This window comes from Lissotriton vulgaris, chromosome 11 (assembly GCF_964263255.1).
Source record: "Lissotriton vulgaris chromosome 11, aLisVul1.2, whole genome shotgun sequence".
Classification (NCBI taxonomy): domain Eukaryota; kingdom Metazoa; phylum Chordata; class Amphibia; order Caudata; family Salamandridae; genus Lissotriton; species Lissotriton vulgaris.
Window position 1 is genome coordinate 381,909,902 of NC_141699.1, and position 22,931 is coordinate 381,932,832.

The 22,931-nt window shown below is 46.2% G+C and overlaps 1 protein-coding gene across 2 annotated transcripts in view; it reads right to left on the reverse strand.

The window, feature by feature from the left end:
* Positions 1-22,931, reverse strand: part of TMEM150A (transmembrane protein 150A) — a 94,933-nt gene that overhangs the window by 27,568 nt on the left and 44,434 nt on the right. For both annotated transcript variants that reach the window (XR_015300910.1, XM_086943378.1), the window contains exon 6: positions 3,783-3,910. Coding sequence is in view for 1 of the 2 variants with exons in the window: in XM_086943378.1 (XP_086799504.1) it covers positions 3,783-3,910 (128 nt within the window). In the remaining variant the exon portion in view is untranslated. The remainder of the gene's footprint in view (positions 1-3,782; positions 3,911-22,931) is intronic.

The following is a 22,931-nucleotide window of genomic DNA, read 5'->3' on the forward strand; positions in this document are numbered from 1 at the left end:
CGAATCTGTGCCGGCATTGACGGCACCCACCTTCTTGCTCGGGGCCGTCGTCAGCGTCTCTCCTCCCCCTTTCCCGTCCCATCCCGCTTGAGTGCCATTACTTAAATTGACTTTGATTGATTTGAAGAGGGTGGGCGGCGGCAGCCAGTGGTGTCCTAGCGTGCCCTGTCACGGGGCTTTCTTGTTTAATAGATTCACATGGCTGTGAGTATACCAAAATTAACAGGAAGCCACAACATGGGCTCGAGGTTATGCCTCTAGTGTACGCCGGGAAACGTCAGAGGTGGGCAGAGACAGAAGAGCTTCTGCCTCTTCCGGTGGGCCTATCCGTGCTCACCCCTCCCCGCTGCAGCCAGGGCGGGCCTGGGGACGCTCCTTCCTTTCCTCCTCCCCCTGGCCCGAGTGTGCGCTGCCAGCGGCAGGAGGAGCTGCAGCATGGCGGCCGCGGAGAGCAGCCGAGTGTGCGAGACGCAGGGCTGCTGCAGCCAGGCCAAGCTGCAGTGCCCCACCTGCAACAAGCTGGGCATCCAAGGGTCCTACTTCTGCTCGCAGGTAAGGGAGGGGACGGCGCCGGGCCTGTGGGGAGCAGTCGGGTGCGCAGGTGAAGCCCAAGGGCCGGCACTCACGCTGCCAGCAGCGAACAACCTGCCGGGGTCTGCTCTGGATGAGGCGCCTGGGCAGGGAGCGTGCCTCTCCAGGGTAAGAGGGCGGTACCAGCCCCACTTTGAGCCGGGTGCTGCTCCTGTGCAGGTGCAGAGGGGCCTAACCCAGTCCGCCGTAGCTGCGTCTGGAATGAGTGTCAGCATGTTTTCCTGTAGCGCGTACTACCCCAGCCAAGGCGTTGAAATACAGGGTTTGACAGTGCAGCCCTGTACCGTTTGCGAGTGGCACATAAGCTCGCCCTTCGCCTTAATCTTTCTTAAAATGTAGATTGGTTTCACAATTTTCTTTTAGGATGTGCTGCACGTCTCCGGTTCTCCATCTTTTTACAACTTTGCCCTGCTCGCCGCGCCGGGTTGCCTTAATCTCCGCTTTCTGCGAGTCAGTCAGTCTGTCTGCACGTGGGCCCAATGCATTTTTTTTCCTCTACATTTCCCAACGTTTTTCTTATCATTCGTATTCTTTCATTTCCATTGTATTTCAAAATGACCTTGCCCTCAAAATAATTTGATATGTTCTACTGTTATGCGGGGGTACTTTATTTTTTATTGTCCCTATCCCTAGTCGTTTCCGTTACCCACAGGGATGCTCTGTGCCACCGGAATCATTACGAAGATCTTTTGGTCAGCAGCACCAGTATGTAAATACAGGAGCATTTAGGGGCACTCGTGTCTTACTCCCCTCATCGTAAAACATGTTTTGCACAGGTAATAATTAAGAAAATACATTGCCTGGGTAGATGCCCCACGTGTTAGGAAATGTGCTTTGGTTAGGGGGGTTGTTGCACCCTGGGTGGAAGTGTTCCCTCGTCTCTCCAGGGAGCTTGTTGTACTATGTTTTTGTACTCGCAAGTGCTCAGCTTAGGCTCATCTGTGTGTATTTTTGTTGTCTGTGTGTTTGTTTTGTGGCAGACAGCTCAGGTTCATTGGTAAACTCTTGAACCCGGAACTAAGTGTCTCTGTCGGCTTCACCAGACGTTCAGCATCTCTTATTTGCAAAGCGTGTTTGTGTGCGTGTGAACAAGTTAACAGGAGTTTAGTGCTTGCATGTTTGTGGCCTGTCTACCTTCCAGTTTTAAATTTTTTTTTCTAGACGCGGCCCTTCAGAATGGCAGAAACTGCCCTGGGAAATCTCGACCCTTGCATTTGGGAAGCCTTTGCTTTCTACCAGTCTTGTTTTTGTGGGAGCGAGAAAGGGATACGTTTAAGGAGTGTATCTTTTGCCCCCAAGTGACATGCATTTTGCTCATCACTGGGTATTCTATATTTTGAGCTACGTGGTTGAGGAAATCTAACAAGTTCAACAGTTCTCTCGCAAGTAGGAACCCTACTATATTTCCTAGAAGGGGGGGATGGCGGAACTTTCGGTGGTCCAAATTGTGCCTTTCAGAGCACGGGATGGCTTTGTGGCAGAGTGTGGTCAGAGGGCCAGTAATAAGTTCGCACCTTCCGGTGGGTCTGACTAGGGGCTGCAGCGGATGCTTCTGCGAGCCCGTGGCACATGGCGTGGCTAGTAAGCCCTGTCATTCTGTTTGATGCACTCATATTCAATGCATCCTTTAGTCGCCCTGTGTTTGGTGCGGGTTGAAACTTCTGTCTCAGTGTGGGCAGCTGTACGTTTGGGCATGTTTGGTGGGCAGGGCTGTTTGAACATTACATCCTCAGCGAGGCACCAACAGTCTTGTGTTTGAGGCCTTCGATCTCCACTTGGTTGTTTAAGGCTGTTGTGGGCTGGGAGGTGCTTGCTAGGAGGTGCTGGCTGGGGGTTTCTGTATGAAGGCTGGGGGTGCTTTCTGAAAGCTGGGGGTGCTTTCTGAAGGCTGGGGGTGCATTCTGAAGGCTGGGGGTGCTGTCTGAAGGCTGGGGGTGCTTTCTGAAGTCTAGCTGGTGTTTCCCAGAGAAACATATACATGATGCTTGTGAGACGGAAGGCTGTGCCCCATTGAAACAGTTACCAGCAGTCTCTGCCCTTGTGTCCTTGTAAGGCGAAAAACTACTTTAATTATACCTGGGTCGGAAAATGCATAAAACTTCATGTGTGAAGGTGCCTTTAGTCCAGGCTTGTCAGAAGTGTTTGTGGGGCTTAAGTGAAAAAAAAACGAATGTGTAAGTCCAAGTTATTCAGTTTATGCAAGGTGCCAAGAGCACCTCAAAGAGCTAAAATGATGCAGTGTGTGGGGGGCTCGCAGTGTGTGTGGGGGGGGCTCGCAGTGTGTGGGGGGGGCTCGCAGTGTGTGGGGGGGGGCTTGTAGTGTGTGGGGGGGCTCGCAGTGTGTAGGGGGCTCTGTGTGGGTGTGTGTGGGGGGCTCTGTGTGGGGGGGCTCTGTGTGGGTGTTTGTGGGGGGGGCTCTGTGTGGGTGTGTGTGTGGGGGGCTCTGTGTGGGTGGTGTGTGTGTGTGGAGGGGGCTCTCCGTGGGTGTTTGTGTGTGGCATTTGCGAGAGATTAAGCTATTGGCATTGTAAATGACAATGCCATTTATTTATGTTAAAAAAAAACAAATAAAAATGTCAAGAGCAATGCCAATAGCTCTAACTTTAACAAAGGCAAAACCATTGCATTGTAAATGCTTGTTTTGTGATATACTGTGGCTATCAGTTGTCCATCTACGGTTCTTCCCTTGTAGCTGCATTTCCCTGTTTTCTGGTTGCGCTGATCCCTACTACCTTGATCACTTTCCACAATTTCTTTAACGATGCTTGACCGCGGACCGTATATTCTTTACCAAACAGCGAACAAACAAAACTAAAGATGGTGACTACGCAAAGGGACTTCCGGGGTGCACGTCTTATATCAGAAGAGGACAAACATGAGACCATGTATTGGTCGATGAAGCGCAAGAGGGAAATTTCCAGACCCTACCACTAGACAGCGGAATAATGCATGGCATGTGAATCAAGAATTCCCGCTGCAAAACCCATTTTCTATTTATAGTACATGCAAGTTAAAGATTTTCAGAGAAAAAACACAACAGCCTTCCATAAATATTAAAAGCAGGTTGATTGTAACTAAACTTCATTTACAGTCAAAACATGTAATTAGCATAACGACCTTGTAGACCCACAATCAATTCTTAAGCCCCTTCTTGAACTACTGAATTTCCCAAAATATAAACCGCATCAAACCTGAAAGTTCCCAACGATAACCAGTCCAGCAGCATTAGTGCAGCCAGCGATCAAGGCAGTGGTGTTCACCCAAGACTGTTGGCTTTGTTCAATCACTTGACCATAGCGCAGAAAGCAAATTAGGACCACTGTTGAAAAGAGAGCAAAGGATTTATGCATTGTAGGGGCAGAGACATCAGGGTGGGTAAAATATAGCAAACGGTTTACATATGGAGGGGCTCACACAGGGTTAGGTCGTGGTACAGGGGAGAACACAGAAATCAGAAGTACAGTGGTTAGGTATGGGGGCACAGTTAGGGCATGAAGGATTTGCGATGGATATGAAGGAGGCCATGGTTTAGGCATAACAGAGCATGGGAGAGAAGCAGATGGTGCAGACATGGGTGAGAGGTTGGGGTTACTTGAACTCAAGTGATCGGTATAAAGCAGTGGCACATTAGATTTACGCATAGAGAGTGCAAGGAGTACACAGGAGCAGTGACTTGAGGAAGAAGAGAGGACAGACATGAGAAGTAACATGGATAGTACGAAAAGAAGAAGAGGACATGGCGGCGTCTGGGCAGAAGCGTGACAAACGGTGGAAGCAGCAGGTTGGTTAGGCATTAGAAGTGTAGGAGCACAAGATGGTAAGAAGCAGAGCACAGGGGTTGATTATTTGGGGTTCTGAGTTACATATAAAAATTGAAGGGCTGCATGATGGGTACAATGATTAGGTACTGGAAAACAGGAAACAAAGGCACTAGGTATGAAACCGCAAGGGACAAGGAACAGGGAAGGGAAGTAAATGGGGATAGGCAAAGGGAGCAAATTATGAAGGTCAAGAGGAAAACCAGGATAAGGTGAGAGAGTGGAGTGCATTAGGTGGGGCAGCGGGGCAAGCAGAGGGAACTGCTGCAAGTCAAGTGGAGGGGCCAGGAGTCAAAGGCAAAAGGAGAGGCCAAGCAAAGAGGCAAAAGTAGGACCGGACAGCGAAACCAGATGAGAGGGAAACTGAATGGCACCAGGTGGGGAGTGTAGCAGAGGGGAAGGAGGGGAGTGTGGTGGAGGGTGTCAGGCAGGAGACAACCAGAGGGATCAAACAAGAAAAAAAAAAAGAAAAAAAGAAGAAGACCATGCTAGTGGGTGGTACCGGAAGGATGCAAGGTAGAGCGCATGGCCAGGGAAATGCTGCACAAGGTGCTTTGCAATTAGGGACCAGGGGTTAGGCTTGGCTTACATGGATTCGTCATAAGGGCACAGAGTCAGCATGGAACGAGGTGGTAGCATAGGAAAAAGCTCCAGGAAGACATAGTAATGGGTAGGGTGCAGAGTAGTTAAGCGTGGAGGTAAACAGCCTTTACCATGCATGACCTTTACCACACAGTTTTTATCATGCAGGAAAGTACCACACAGGTAAGTGTATATTATAGGTTTTTCCCTTTTCCACACATCCTTTACAACACAGGTAATAATAATTTTTATGTTATTAAAAAAATTGGTTTAGGTGTGGGTAGAGGTGAAGTGGGTATGGGTGATTTTAGGGTAAAGGGTGGTTAGAGGTAGTGGTGATTTATGGGTTTAGGCGTAGTTAGAAGTAAATGGAGGTATGGGTGGTTTTAGGTTTGGGTAGAACTAATCAAAGGTTAGGATGATTTCAGGGTAAGAGTGGGTAGAGGTAAATATGATTTTAGGTGGAGTTAGAAGTAAATAGAGGTTAGTTTGATTACAGGGCTTAGGGGTGAGTAGAGGGAAACAGAGGTTAGGAGTAAAAAGTGATTGAAAATTTTAGATAACAAATATAAAAAAAAGACAATGTTTTGCACAGGTCACGTTCACGTTTTTTATATATTTGCACATGAAATAGCAACTGAGAACCCATGAATAGAACTGGTTTTAGGAGTTTCCCTAGTCTAAAAACTTTTGTTTTGTCTTATGAGCGCCATGATTTGAGGTATTTATACCAAGATTGTATCAAATCAACATACCAACTACAAGCATTTAGGTACTGATTATTGTCGCTGTGGTACTGAACATATATATATATATATATATATGTGGTTATTTATTTATGTAAAAATTGAATATGCAATAGTATGTACATTTCATTGTAAAAAGTCGCATATGGATATATCAAGTCAAGTCAAGTCAAAAAGGCTTTATTTCGATAAAAATTATCATAAAAGCTTCACAATAAAATACATAAATTCATTTAATAAAGAAGAAAGGGAAAAATAAAAAAGGAAATAAAAACAAGGATACAAAAGTTAGGATACGGACAATATTAAAAAGTTTGGATATTTATATAAAAGAAGCAATTCATAAGTTATTTAAAAAGAATTAAACAATTGTTTTAAGCCTTTTAGCTCTGATAGACCAAGCCCATGATAGAAACTTAGCAAGAGTACAAACATACATGGTACGACAGTCAGACATTAGTATACGTAATGCCTCCGCATGGCGCCTGGTGCCCAACTGACGGCATAGATGTTTAAGCCATTTTTTCCTCCGTAAGGCATACTCTCCACATTCAAACATGAAGTGTGCCACTGTCTCAAGTCTGGATGTGCATACTGGGCAAAACTCTATAGTTTGTGCAGGCGGTTTCCACCGGTATGTAAAGGCATGCAAAGGAAGAGTTCCTGCTCTAAATTTAAAGTAGAGGGCCCTATCAAAAGGTTTCTCAATAATGTCTGAATAGAGTTCCCGAATTGGTAGGTCCTTGAATTTCAGAAAATCCTCAGTGAGTCTGCCCAGTGAGCCATTAGTGTTCCGTTGTGTCACAATCCAGTTCCAATAAAGGTTCTTGAGAGTTGCCTTTGGGGAGAGGATCTATTTGACCAGGCTTCACTTAGACCCAAGTTAGATAGCAAAGTTTTCATGTCTCTCAGCCATTTGATTTTATGCCACCCTGGTAGTGACATCATTTCTGAGAGCCCTTGCGCGTATTTGCCGAGCTCCTGTACTCGCCACAGGCGCGCCCATAGCCGAAGCTTTGCTAAGTCTTCAATGGGACGGCATCCTAGATGAAGCATTAGTGGGGCCATGGGAGTACCTTGCGGAAGTGACATAATGGCCCTGCAGAACTTCCTCTCGGATCTTGGCAGTTCGTTGGTAATACATGAGCCCCATAACTCTGCCCCGTAAAGAGCAGAACTAACCCCATTGGCTGTGTAGATTTCAAGAACAGCAGCTATAGGTCTTATTGCACAAGAGCGTTGTTCTTTCAGGAGAGCTCCTGTTAGTCTCTTGTGGGTAAGCAACAATTTGTCAAGATGTGGGGCCCATTGCATTTTATGAGACAAACGGATTCCTAGGTAGTCAAATACTTCTACCCTCCCTAGAAGTTCTGCATTTAAAATCAGGGGGCATACAGATTTTTTAGGGGGGTTCATCACAAGGTATTTCGTCTTGTCGGTATTAATTACCAGGCCCCGTTCTGAACAGAAGGACTGAAAATTATTCAGAAGTTTTTGGAGGCCTATTGGGGTTTTCGATTTCAGAAGCATATCGTCGGCAAAGAGAAGGGTGGGTATACGTTCTCCAGTCAGGGATGGTTGATCTGAAGGGTATTTCCGAAGGTGCTCAACCACTCCGTTGATATATAGGGAGAAAAGGGTGGGAGATAAAAAACATCCCTGGCGGACCCCTCTCTTGACCAGGATACTGCTAGCTTTTTCACCCTCTGGGCCCCACCTTATCTGAGCAAAACTATTTTCATGGAGCCTGACAAGTAACGAAAGAATGGAGTGTGGCAGCCCCATGTCAGCAAGGACTCTCCAGAGGGTCTCCCTCGGTACAAGGTCAAAGGCAGTCTTTAAATCGATAAATGCGAGATAAAGACTGCCTTTGCCTATGACCACCACCTTCCAGTACACCATCATCAATCTAAAAGCTTGTTCGATTGTGCCAGTTCCTGCTCTAAATCCTGCCTGGTAGTCAGAAAGGATTTTATTATCATTTATCCAATCCAGTATTCTGACCAGTAGAACCTTGCCGACTACTTTTTGGCTAACATCCAACAGACTAATGGGTCTATAATTAGACAGGTCATCTCTAGCACCTTTTTAGGTCTCGCCTGTCAATGCGCATGCGCATTGAGCTTGCGAGACTATGGGGGCTTAAAAAGACGGCGATTCCTTGCAGAGCCCGTCAAATTGAAGTTCAATGCGCAAGCGCATTGACATTGAAAGCGCGTGCACATGAAAGCGACAAGGCTCCCTCCCACTGCTATCACCACCCCCAGCCGCCAGCACCTCCCTTCTCTCTCCCCGCACACAGCCAGGCTGGCATTTCTCTTCCCCCTCCCCAGCCACCAGCTCCTCCCCTCTCTCTCCCTGCAGTTTCACGGCCGTGTCTCGTCTTAAACCCTTAAACCTGCACAACTCATTTTTTGCCCACTGAAACAGACTATTTTTTAAACAAAATTTGCCAGCCTTCGCCATCTGTTCCCCAGCCGCCAGCACCTCCTCTCTCTATCCCCGGACACAGCCAGGCTCGCAATTCTCCTCCCCCTCCCCAGACGCGAGCACCTCCCCTCTCTCTTCCTGCACACAGCCAGGCTCGCAATTCTCCTCCCCCTCCCCAGACGCCAGCACCTCCCCTCTCTCTCCCTGCACACAGCCAGGCTCGCATTTCCCCTCCCCCCCTCCCCAGCCGCCAACACCTCCACTCTCTCTCCCTGCAGTTTCACGGCTGTGTCTCGTCTTATACCCGCATTTGACATCTTCGCATTGAATACTAAAAGATGTTGGAAGCATCACGATCTTAAAATAATTTGTATTAACTAACACACATTAATTAGCCTTGTACCGAAAATAAAAAATACACTACCCTAGATGTGTGGTAGTGAACGGCAGCGTTCCAATACTGGTGAGCCCAACAAAATCAAAATAAAATGGCAGCGCTCTACCTGTTTCGTGTGCCTTGATGGGGTGGGGGGCTGAGGGGGCTTTCAATGCGGCTTCCCTTTGCAGGCTCAGTTTGAAGCCCTGGTCTTAACTATGCAGCCTCGGCACTCGATACAAACGGAGTAGCAGCAGAAAGGATCTGGCTGCAACTTGCAAAACTCCACGACTCCAAGCGAGCATGCACAACTCAATTCGCCAGCCTTCGCCATCTGTTCCCCAGCCCCCAGCAGCAAGCACCTCCCCTCTCTCTCCACGCACACAGCCAGGCTCGCATTTCTCCTCCCCCTCCCCAGACGCCTTCACACACTCTCACAACCTCACACACCCTCAATCACACTCACACCCTCACACAACATCACTCACCAACACACCCTCACCCACAACCTCAACACCCTCACACACCCTCAATCACCCTCACACCATCACACACCATCACTCAGCATCACCCTCACCCACCCTCACCCTCACCCAGTCACACACTCAACCTTCAAACTCGCACACCCTCACTCACCTTCACACCCTCACACCACTCGCCCTCACTCACCCTCAAACTCTCACCCTCAGTCACCCACACCTGTCACACACTCCCACACCTGTCACACACTCTCACACCCCATTAGCCTCACCCCCTCATGTTCACACACCCTCACCCCTTCACCCTCACACACCCTCACCTCTTCACCCTCACAACCCTCACACCCTCACTCATACTCACTCCGTCACCCTTACTCACCCACCATCACACACCCACACACCCCCTGACCCTCACATCCACTCACCCTCACCCTCACCCTCACACCGTCCAAGTCCATCCTCCAAATCCACCCTACAACACCACCCTACAACTCCACCCTCCAAAATGACTGGCATCTATGTTAATGCAAGCAAAGCTTTTGCAGTGCGGATTGATGTGTACCTTACAAAAAAATGAAAACCTTTTACATGGATAATATAAAAATAGTTACTGATGTGTTTGTTTTTTGATTCAGCGCTAACAGCATCAATCAACATTACATAGGTCTCTTAGCTTCTGAAACAACGCTTCACAACATTAATACATTTGAAGTGTACAATATTCACGGAGAAAAAATGAACATTTATAGGCATCATCACAACAACTCTTACTCACACCCTCACCCACCCTCACCCTCACCGTCGGCCTCACACACCCTCACTCATCCTCAACCTCCCTCACACCCTCACCAACACACCCTCACCCTCAACACCCTCACCCTCACCCACCCTCACCCCTTCACCCACTCACCCTCACACACCATCACTCATCAACCCCTCACCCTCACACCCCCTCACACACCCTCATCCTCACACACCCTCGCCCACAGTCACACACTCAACCTTCAAACTCGCACACCCTCACTCACCTTCACACACTCACACCCTCACAACACTCACCCTCAAACTCTCACCCTCACTCACCCACACATATCATCACACACACACACCCCATTACCCTCACCCCCTCATCTTCAGACACCCTCACCCCCTCACTCATACTCACACAGTCACCCTCACTCACCCTTACACACCATCACACACCCTCACACCCCCTGACCCTCACATCCACTCACCCTCACACCGTACAAGTCCACCCTCCAACTCCACCCTACAACACCACCCTCCAACTCCACCCTCCAACTACTAATCCACCCTCCAACTACTAATCCACCCTCCAACTCCAAACGTAAATAACATTAGGCAACATTTAATTCAATAACTAAACATCGGATTACACACTTGTAGGTATTCAAAAATGAAAACTTAATGCATCGCGAGGACAGTCAGACCCCCCAGATTATAGCGGCATAGATTTGGAAATTTAGCGCATAAAAATGGAAATTTAGCGGCACAAAAATGGAAATTTAGCGGCATTATTGCGGCACTTCATTTTACTTGTATTCATTCTTTTTCAGCCTTAAATCAATGGAAACTAATGTAACAGAGTATTCCACTTTGAAATAGGCATGTTTAAAGTGCCTGCAACTCTACAGATGCAGAACTCTAAATCTTACCTCATGAGCGGGGGCCCTATTTCTCCATGGAATGTTTTAGCGTCATTCTGCCATGTGCATAATGGAAATGAATAGCATAGGCGGGAGACAAGCTTAGAGTGGCACATTATGCTAGCACACAATATTCATCTTGGTGGTTTGGGGAGCTGGAAATCAGGCACATTCACATAAAATTTGGTAGCAGACCAGTGAAGCAGCCAGACCTTTAAATTCTTCTGCACAATTTGACTTTTTTTGGGCGGCTCCTTGCATGTTGACACACACGCCTGAGGCATGTGAGCAATATCTGGTTTGGAGGAATCTGATACTAGTTTGTCCAGGCAGACTGAGACACAGCAGGCCCTGTACATAATATGCAGGCCCTGTGAAGAAATTATTTTATTTTTGGCATATAGAAACAGATAGCTAGACAGAATCTGAAATACCATCACAATCAATCAAAATTCACTCAGCTAATATAAAATGATTTAAAAAAATAACTAAGTTTAAAACATACATGGGCAGTTTCTATAGTGTACAAAATCCAAAATGATTGGGCCGCAAAACTACAGTTCCTCAATAACTAAAGAGGATGTGGCAATCACATTCCAGTTTCTCTTATTGCAAGACATACTCAGTTCCGTTTCTGGAACGAAGCAAATCAATACACCAAAAGCCCTCTGCCTGCTCCTCATCTGCCAGCAACCTGCCACCAGTGCCCTCTCTGCCCACACCTCACAATTTCACTTTTGTTTAGTGTTTTAAAAAGACGCTTTTATGTCAAAATTAGTAGAGATGCGTTGGCATCTCTCAAATGGGAATCAAAGCACGAGATCTGAAAATAAGTTTGGCAAAGGAGCGTGCAGCCAGAACAGCAGCCGGGGGTCAAACAGTAAGAGCAGTTATCATGACCCCAATCACAGAAAGAACGGTATCGCGCTATTTATGGCATCACTGCTGGTTCTAAGCGCTGTAAATAACAGGATTTACTCTTACCTAAACTCATGGTACTCCGCTTTACCAAACCCAGGTGGATGGAAACTCGTTACTTTCAGATCAGAGCAGATACCACTGAGAAGCATTAATTCATTCAACCAGCCTGGGGGGACGAGGTTAACGAATTCCAGCGGCGGCATCACTCTGGTGCAAGGTGAGTGATGTATGGGAATTATTCTTTAAAAAAGTGTTCATGCATGGAACTGACTCTAGAAGCAGGGGTTGCTGGCCCCAAATTCGTAACTTGCATACAATTCAGATGCTAGACGGGGTCCGTTCCTCTGTCATTACTCGGGATATATTTTTATGCAGGTTTTGAGACACAGTCTTCAAAAGGAATGTAGCGTTGCCATATGCAAGAATCGCAGGACTAAAACAAGAACCTGTCCCAAGAAAGGAAGGAAATGGAACAGGACCGTTACGCAGAAGTGATACGTGCATGCGCATCGTAAAAAGAAAGCCTATTGAAACCTGACAGGGAACGAGAAGCAAAAACGCCTGAAGGTATTAATATCTACTCATAAGAAGCATAGGGATAAACATCACCAGCAGGCTAACAAAGCATGTAGAGCCGGCTGGAGACAACGAGTCAGCAGTTCTACCTAGTGCCTTGAGGCAGAGAAAACAGAGAAGCCTACACCAAGCTACATTACGGCGGCACGTAGTGACGTATGCGCGTGCAACCAATAGGAAGCCAGAAGTTTTTCCTCTCTCCTGGGAGACCCTTTTTTAGCGGCCAAAATAGCAAATTTCGCGGCCATCGCGGTAATCGGCCGATTTCGCGATTTTTTCGTGAATCGCGAAATCGCGAAATGCTGGAGGGTCTGGACAGTGCACCAATTAATACATAAAAATGCAGAAAAGGATTGTAAAATATAACATATTTTAAGAAAAACAATAAATCCAAACAAAATAGGGAAACATCTGAATACACAGCGAGTAATAGACCAATTTAAAAGGGGACAAAGACATCTAAAGGACACAAATTCACAACATAAAGCAGTTATTAAAGTAAGGGAAAATAAATAAACCATTAAACAATGGCGGGAAGAATCCACAAAACAAAGAAAGTGCGTAATCACAAGAGCACGAGACCTCACATCCTAATTGCAATTCTTCCAGAAATACAATAAAGTATTCCACTCAAACTACACAACAACAACAATACAATTTTTAAAGGTGGCTTCATACTTATACTTTGCCACAATTAATACGCATCTGTAGTCGCAAATTTAAAAGGAGGTAAACATTGTCTCTAATAAGCAAACACAGACAAAATGACTGCGCATCTATGTTAATGCAAGCCAAGTTTTTGCAGTGCGAATTGATGTGTACCTTACAAAAAAAGATAACTTTTTACATGCATAATATAAAAAAAGTTACTGATGTGTTTGTTTTTGGATTCAGCGTTAACAACAGCATCAATCAACATTACATAGGTCTTGATTAGCTTCTGAAACAACGCTTCACTACATTAATACATTTGAAGTGTACAATATTCACGGAGAAAAATCACTTGTAGGCATCATCACAACCACTCACACCCTCACTCATCCTCACCCTCCCTCACACCCTCACACACCATCACTCACCAACACACCGTCACCCTCACACACCATCACTCAGCATCACCCCCTCACCCTCACACCCCCTCACCCACAGTCACACACTCAACCTTCAAACTCGCACACCCTCACTCACCTTCACACCCTCACAACACTCACCCTCACTCACCCTCAAACTCTCACCCTCACCTATCACACACACTCACACCCCATTACCCTCACCCCCTCATCTTCAGACACCCTCACCCCCTCACCCTCACAACCCTCACTCATACTCACACAGTCACCCTCACTCACCCTTACACACCCTCACACCCCCTGACCCTCACATCCACTCACCCTCACACTCACACCATCCAAGACCACCCTCCAACTCCACCCTACAACACCACCCTACAACTCCACCCTCCAACTACTACTCCACCCTCCCACTACTAATCCACCCTCCCACTACTAATCCACCCTCCCACTACTAATCCACCCTCCCACTACTAATCCACCCTCCAACTCCAAACGTAAATAGCATTAGGCAACATTTAATTCAATAACTAAACATCGGATTACACACTTGTAGGTATTCAAAAATGAAAACTTAATGCATCGCGAGGACAGTGCACCAATTAATACATAAAAATGCAGAAAAGGATTATAAAATATAACATTTTTTAAGAAAAACAATAAATGCAAACAAAATAGGGAAATATCTGAATACACAGCGAGTAATAGACCACTTTAAAAGGGGACAAAGACATCTAAAGGACACAAATTCACAACATAAAGCAGTTACTAAAGTAAGGGAAAATAAATAAACCATTAAACAATGGCGGGAAGAATCCACAAAACAAAGAAAGTGCGTAATCACAAGAGCACGAGACCTCACATCCTAATTGCAATTCTTCCAGAAATACAATAAAGTATTCCACTCAAACTACACAACAAAAACAATACAATTTTTGAAGGTGGCTTCATACTTATACTTTGCCACAATTAATACGCATCTGTAGTCGAAAATTTAAAAGGAGGTAAACATTGTCTCTAATGAGCAAACACAGACAAAATGACTGCGCATCTATGTTAATGCAAGCCAAGCTTTTGCAGTGCGAATTGATGTGTACCTTACAAAAAAATGATAACTTTTTACATGCATAATATAAAAAAAGTTACTGATGTGTTTGTTTTTGGATTCAGCGTTAACAACAGCATCAATCAACATTACATAGGTCTTGATTAGCTTCTGAAACAACGCTTCACAACATTGATACATTTGAAGTGTACAATATTCACGGAGAAAAAATGATCACTTATAGGCATCATCACAACCACTCACACCCTCACCCTCAGACTCACACACCCTCACTCATCCTCACCCTACATCACACCCTCACAACCTCACACACCCTCAATCCCACTCATACCCTCACACACCATCACTCACCAACACACGCTCAGCCTCACTCACAACCTCAACCCCCTCACCCTCACACCCCCTCACCCTCACACACACACACCCTCACACACCCTCGCTCCACTCACACCCCTCACAACACTCTCACCCTCACTACACCTCACACACTCTCACCCTCACTCACCCTCACACACACTCACACCCCCTCACCCTCACACCCCTCACCCTCGCTACCCTCACAACACTCTCACCCTCACTACACCTCACACCCCCACCCACCCTCACACACACTCACCCACCCTCAGCCTTGCAACCTCTCACTATCAACACCCCTCACCCTCACACACCCTTACCCTCATCCCCTCACCCTCATTCACCCTCAGTCACCCTCACACCCCCTAACGCTCAGACTCACCCACTCACACACCCTCACACTCCCTAACTCACCCTCACACCATCACACACCCACACACTCACACTCCCTCACTCACCATCAAACACCCTCACACACAGTCACACACACTCAGCCTCACACCCCCTCACTCACCCTCACCATCACACACACTCACACCCCCTCACCCTCACACCCCCTCACCCTCACACCCCTCACCCCTCACCCTCACACCACTCAATCCACAGATGGGTGTGCGATGGGAGGACGCTCAGCTTGCAGGGCTGTGCTTCTCTCCCCTGCTGCACTCTCCTGCTCTCTAGAGATGTGGCATAACAACAAGAGCTGCCATTAAAGTCACCTATTGGCGTTGTGAATGACAAAGCTATCAATTTAGCTATTTCAAAAATCAACACAAAAAAAAAATTCATTTACAAGACTAATAGCTCCTACTTTTCTAATGCGAGACCTATTGCATTTCCAATGCTTGTTTAAAGATGGGGACAACCTCCGCCCCTTTCCAGGATAAGGGAATCGGAGCACCCCTGCAGATGGCAATGAGTAGGCAGTGGATACATTTTCCCCATTTCGGGATATCTGATCTCAGCAAATCCCCAGGAATGCCATCCGGACGAGCCGCTTTTTGGGGCATGATGGTACTTATGGCATACTCCACTTCTTTTATTGTAAAATCAAACTTTTCAAAGTGGGCCTCCCAATCTGATTGAATCGTAGTTAAGGCCTTTTCCCACCCTTGATCAACATTGGAAGCATCGGTGTTGTTAAAGCCAAGTTGGCGAGTGTATAGCTTTGAAAAGTGGTTGACCCACGCCTGACTAGAGATGTTACATGTGATAAGATCACTGTCTGGTCTATTTCTGGCTCTAATTGTATCCCAGAAGCATTTTGGGTCTTTTTTAAAGCCAGCCTCTTTTAAAGTACGCCAGTACTCTTCTTCCCACTCTTTTTTTGCGCCTGCCAAAGTTCTCTTATGCTCTTTCCTGGCAATCTGAATCAGGGATTGGGATTTGCTTTTAACTGCCTTTATTAAAAGAGACTTTGCCTGTCTACATGATGATGTGTACCAGTCATGCTTTCCCGTAGGTTTACAATGTGACAAGCTCCTCCCCACACACCCCTTTTTCTGAAATACTTCCCCTATAGACCTGAGGGTTGCCTCAAAAATGGGTGTTGCCTTTTCAGCTAGCGAGGCCGGGTTGGTAGTATCTAATTCCGTTTGTGAGGTCATAGGTAGCTCATTTATAATGGAAATTTTGCCTACATCAGTAGAGATTTTATTCCACTTTAGACGTCTTCCACAGGAGGAGACCGTGGTTTTAGGTGTTTGTTTGGGTAGGGCTACAAATGATTTGCTGATCCAGGGATTGGTTAGAGATAAGGAAAGCAAATTATGATCGCTTTCCACAGTAGGTAGGACTACCATGTCCTGCACTAGTCCCCAAAATGTAATATCCAACAGAATATAATCAATCCTTGAGGTGTGATTAACTCTGTTGAATGTGGGAGCACCCAAGCAGTCTGAAGTTGTGCGGCCATTCGTGGCTCTTAAGCCGAACTCCAGTGTCAACGCATTCAGCTGAATTGCACTACGAGTCCATCTTTTTATCGGGGGGATGGTTAAAGCTGGAATGCCCCATCTGATGTCATCCTCACCTAGGTCTGAGGTATCCTCCATAGGGAGTGGCTCGTAGGCGCAATTAAAATCACCCGCTACCAAGATTTGGTCCCCTTCAGCATGGTCTCTAAGTTCTACTTCAAGGTTAGTTACTACCGGTGACATAGACCCATGTTTCGTGCCTCTGGCATAAACATTATATAAGGCAAGGGATAGTCCCCTGCAAGGGCTTCTCAAGGAAATTCCTAATATATCTGGGCTATTAACCTGCTTAGGTGTTATGCAGGAGTTGAGGGAAATGCTTACCCAGAAATGAAGACCCCCCGAGGGACGTCCCTTCCCGTTTTTGGCTTTCTCAGCAGGCACAAAGTAGGTAACAAATCCCACCCGATGGAGAGGTTCAACACTCCAGGTCTCCTGGAACAGACAGATTTTATGCGCCTCAACTAGATCGTTCCATTCCGGTGAGCCCAGTTTCCTGTGAATGCCTGCAAGGTTCCAGCTAAGGATTTTTATTGAGCCCTTGGTGACATTACCATTGTCGTTAATATTGTTTTGTGGTCCCAGGCACTCACTTAACTGCATAGGAGATGTTGGCCGGATTTTTCTAGGGTCTATCCTGGAGGGAGGTTGAGGGCGCACGGTTTGGGGTACATTCAACGTGTGCTCCTCCTCCCCCCGTTTTGGGTCCAGGGGCGGGGCACTGGTTACCTCGAGAGTAAGTCAATCCACCTCATCAAGGGCACAGAACCTGTTCCAGTGTGCAAACTGGGATGCAAAGGGATCGACTTCAGAAGGGCCTTGCCAGTATGATTGCCATTGGTGAAAGTTCTGCTGTGGAGCTTGTAGGTAAGCCCTGCTTATAGGTAAACTGGTTCTCGGGTTATGTTGTCTAAATATCGATGGGTAGAAATAAGAGAGATGGAGTGGGTGCATTTGTGTGTTTACTCCACTAGGGAGTGCATTGCATATGTAGTTCACTACCGCTGTGTTTCTGAAATTGATGGTTATAACGTCCCCTGCTATTGTTTTAGTGTTCCTGCCTATCCACTCTCCTCTTCTAACTGCAAGTATTTCCCCGGACATATTTGGGGGTAGAGGTCTGTTTAGCTGAAGCCATTGGGCACATTTATTTCTTAGCTCTACATGCGTTTCCCTTCTTCCCTCCTTCAGTGGTGGTACACCTGTTAATACGACCACAAAGGGCGAGGCTTCTGATGGCAGATTAATTGTCTTGAAGCGTGCCGGTCTTGCCTTTGCCTCTTGGTTTTTAATTTGGGGAGAGGCTGAGGTTGTGCATTTGCTTGTACTTTGGACATCCTTAACTACTAGGTTGGGGGGGTTTCCAGTTCCTATTTCCTGTTGGGCCTGCAGAATGGAGCTAGCAGTATTAGAAGTGGAAGCAACAGCAGCTTTTTTCCCAATTTGGGTCGGATGTTGCGTAGCTGTAGCTGTATTTGCTGGGAGCAAGTTAGGCTGGGTGAGAGTATCTTTAGAAGGTTTGCTAGTAGTTCCCCCCATTTTCCCCTCTTTGGGCCCTCCTTGAGATGGTATGCCCACATTGCCCCCAAGCTTGTTGGAACCAATCCCTTTGGTGTTTATTAGAGATGTCAGTCTGTCGATTTTTGACATAAGTGGTTTAATGTGGGCAATAATCGTGTCTTCAAGGTCTGCTTTAAGATCAGCTACCATATTTGCTACCCAGCAAGGTATGCCTGGTGAGGAATTAGGGGTTGGGGCCACTAAGTTGTGATTCCGTGTATTAGCTTTGGTCATTTTCTTCTTCTTGTGTGCACTACTTGAGGTACCTACACTCCCTTTTCCTGACACTGTATTACTTGAATTAACCATCCCACCATCCCTTGTAGGACTTAAATCGGGCTGGGTGTTTTGTGAGTCCCCTAGTAACTCAGTGGGATGCTGGCCACACGGGAGCTCAGCAAAAGAGGCAGTGACACCAAGACTTAGGTCTAACTCATCGGTAGCGTCTAAGGTTGGAGCCAGGGGATCAACTGCTACATCCTGGGAGTCATGCACAAGTATTGTCGGTGGTAAAGATAGCCTCCTTTCTGTATTGGCTATGGCAGAGGATACTACCCCTATTGTCAGTTGCAACATAATGTCAATTGCTGTAAGGGTGGGGACCGGTTGGGGGATAGGCTCCTTTTGTTTAATGTTCGACCGTAGGGTAGGCATTCTTCCGGTTCTCAAACCCTTCCTCATACTATGTCGAGTCAAAGAGATAGAGGAAGCACAGGGAATACAGAATATCTATGCGAAGTTGAGTCCTGAAGTTGCCCACTCACAATGGAAGAAGGAGTAATCAGTGCAAGCAATAGATGGTTACCTGCTCGATAGAACGTGTGAAGTTAGAGGGGTGGCCCAGCCCAGCCTCTTCTGGCCGCTGAGGGCCGTAGAGGGCCCGCCCTTTGCCCAGCGCTCCCGCGCAGCGTGTGGTTTGTCCTCTTATGTTTGTTTTCTAAGGCGACCTGGGAGCGGGGCTGCCAGGGGGCGCAGAGCAGATGACCCAGGTCAGGCAGGGACTCCTGGGAAAGCGAGTCCCTGCAGCGCACCACCCCTGGTACGATGTATCCTCCTGCCCCAGGCGCAGGCAGCAGGGTCCCAAGGCGGCGAGCAGCAAGCCGCGAAGCGGGTGCTGCAAGTCGTAAAGGTGAAGGCAGAAAAGGAGAACAAAAGCGACGTCCCAGGTAGGGTCTCCTCGGCGTTTTCAATTTCCCGCCTGCTTCAGGAATTGCAGGGAGATTTGTAGGATGTGCCGTCCAGGGGGCGGGGCTACCAGGGGGCGCAGACCAGATGACCCAGGTCAGGCAGGGACTCCTGGGAAAGCGAGTCCCTGAAGCGCACCACCCCTGGTACGATGTATCCTCCTGCCCCAGGCGCAGCCAGCAGGGTCCCAAGGCGGCGAGCAGCAAGTCGTAAAGGTGAAGACAGAAAAAGAGAACAAAAGCAACGTCCGAGGTAGGGTCTCCTCGGCGTTTTCAATTATATCTATTTGTTTATTTATATCTGGTGCCACATAATTTTATGCTCAGTAAGCATTGGGGCCAAAACGAAAAACAGAGCATGCTGTACCAATAAGGGTTTTGCTGACTAAACTAGGAACAGTGAGATCGGACATTACCTCTTCTATGTTTATGATCTGTTGCAACTAGGCACCTGGCACTTTAAGACACAATCACGTGATGTGAAAAAGTAGAAAATTAAAAAAGTGAACCATATATAAAACAACTGTTAAGGTTTGAAGCGCGTCATGTTATCAAGTCCCCTGGGAGGTCCGTGCTCTTTCTTCGCGCATTGGGAAAAGGCGCAACTGGGAAGGAGTATTTGGCGATAAACAGAAGCAGTTTTCCTGACTCCTCCTGCTTCAAACACGGACCCCTCTGAAAATTGGGCTTACCTGCCTCAAAGGAGCCACTGCCCGGCGACAAGCATTGAAGCAAATCCGGAAGGATTATTGGCAAACCAACCCCCCAACGGGGCGCAAAAATTGACAGCGGAAACTCACAACTACGCATGTAAGCAAGTGAGTGTCAGAGGACGCGTGAAAAAAGTGACAAAAGATCGAAGCCGACATTCAAGTCATACTTTGAAATCTATTGTCATTAGATTGCAAAATCAAAAAATCTAACTCCCAAACAGAAGATGGCAGCTGACGTGCTTAGAGAAAGGGAAGAAGTGGCAGCTGCAATGTTTAGTGATGAGAAAGTGTTAACTATGGACTCAATTACCAATAACCCACCAACAAGTATACGAAACACCGGGATAAAAGAAAAAAGTAAACAACTTGAAAAAGCTATGCCCACCGAACAAAAACGTTGGTGGGAAGCGAAATCCTTGCAGCGTTATATCGATGTGGGAAGAGTACCATTGAGGGCTTAGGATTTTAATGGCTCTCAGTTATGAGACGCCTGACCGTGAAATGACGAGGGAATGGGCCGAAACAAATCTAGATTCATCACGCAAACTTGTATTCTTATTAGTAAAATATGCTGAAAAGATTGTGCTAAACTTGTGGAGAAAATCGACAATCTAAATAAGGAACTTGAGGCAATGGGCCAACCGGAAGATTTTGATAAAATAAAAAATGAAATGAAAAAACTACTAAAAAAAGGAGGAGGATGTCATAAGGGAACGCAAGGCCTTCAAATTCCATCGTGACCGATGTGACTATGAATACGGAAGAGTATTCACTTTTGCGTGAAAATTTGAAGCATTAAAAGCAGATCGAAATGGGGCGACAGAGAAAGTCATGCAAGGGGCATCTGCTGACAACCTACAACCTACAGCCGAAGCAAGCTTGGCTACGGAAAGCGAGTCGGAAACCGATACTCGCAGGAAAGCCAGACAGCAATCTGTCAGGAGGCATGCTCTAACTGAAGAATCGATTTTTTATGCCAGGAACGCCTCCAGTCACTCCGGCCGAGAAAGCAACCAACAAATCAAGTTCAAACAGAGACAGAAAATGCAGGGAGAGACGGAAGGCGAGCAGAAGGAGGAACAAACAAAAGGCCACCAAAACGTCACAGAAGAAATTCTGGAAAAAATAGTGCCAAACAATGTAGGGGCAACAAGTAACAACACTGTTATTAATTTATTGGATATGGTCCTGAATAAGGCGTGAGAACAAATGTTAGCCCTGGGACTTTTGTACTGCCCCAAGAGCTCAGTTAACTCTGCTACAACAAGGGTAGACATTTACAAAAGCGTCAGAAAACTAAAACTACAGAAATTTCATGCGCAATCCAGAATATCAAAAATTACTGCCAATGATACTACTGCAGCTACAAGCAGTGCCATAAAACAAGAAAAACTAGCAACTTCAAAAAGCAATGATAACTCAGACAAACAGATGGTGGAGTTACTTACTATATTACTTAATACATGAGGAAGGCAGTGTAAGTCAAAACACGGAATCTATGGGATCACCTACCAAAATACACAAACTGTGTCAAACACCTTTCAAGCCACCATCAACGTTTTATCCTCTAATGTTGAAGGACACCATCAACATCTTTCAAGAACAAGATGTAAGATGTCTCAAAAGTCTGAACTACAAAACACACAAAGCCATAAACAGCAGCACCAATAACAAAAGGGAACTGCAATACCACCAACTAATGACTAAATTGAAAAACAACAAAGAAATAGTCATTAAGAGTACCGACAAAGGATGCAATGTGGTGCTATGGAAGAGAGAGGATTATATTAAGGAAGCAAAGAGTCAACTCAATGACAATGCCTGCTATTGCCGCAGTAGTAAACTGAATTTGAACACAGTACATGGAACTTACAAAATGAAACTTATGGCCTGGAGAAACACTGGTTTGATAACAACGGATGAATACAAATATTTGTGTAACGCGAACCCCAACTACTCCTATAATGTATTTAATTCCTAAGGACGAAAAAAATCCGCTTGAAGGCAGATTATTTCGGCAAGAAATAGTATATTTGAGAAAACCTCGATCTACATTGACCTCTTTCTTCAGGAGCACGTTCAGAAACGGACATCCTACATAAAGGATACATGGGACTTTTTAGCTAAAATGATGGACTTTACATGGAGAGAGGACTATCTGCTGATTGCATTGGACGTAGCCTCATTGTATACATCAATCAGACATAAAGATGAACTCAGGACCTTGCAATATTATCTATCAAGGAGGGAGAACATACCAAAATGTTGATCAACATGGTGGAAAGTTGTTTAACAAATAACATCTTCATGTTTCAAAACACCTTGTTCCAACAAGCCAGAGGTGTTGCCATAGGAGTCAGCTTCTCCCCCAGTTATGCATGTCTGCACATGGACTGGTGGGAGGAGCTGGTTATCATGGAGGAACATATCCATGCCATGACCAACAATGTTAAGATTCGGTGGAGATTTATAGATGATCTATTTTAGTGTGGCATGGTACCCAGACAGATGCAGAAATGTTCATCACACAAATCAATAACAATCAGGTAAACTTACACTTCACTTCCTGTATCAGCAAAACTAAAGTAAATGTTCTAGATGTTGAAGTGTATGCAAACCAGGGCAAGCTTGAAACAAAACTGCATAGAAAGCCAACAGCTGGCAATGCAATTTTGCATGCCAGCAGCTTCCACCCGGTCCACTTGGTACAAAGCATACCCTATGGCGAACTATTACGTTTAAAACGGATTTGCAATAATAGTAAAGATCTAGAGGTGGTACAAATTAAATGTCTATCCAGATTTAAAGAAAGGGGTTACAGC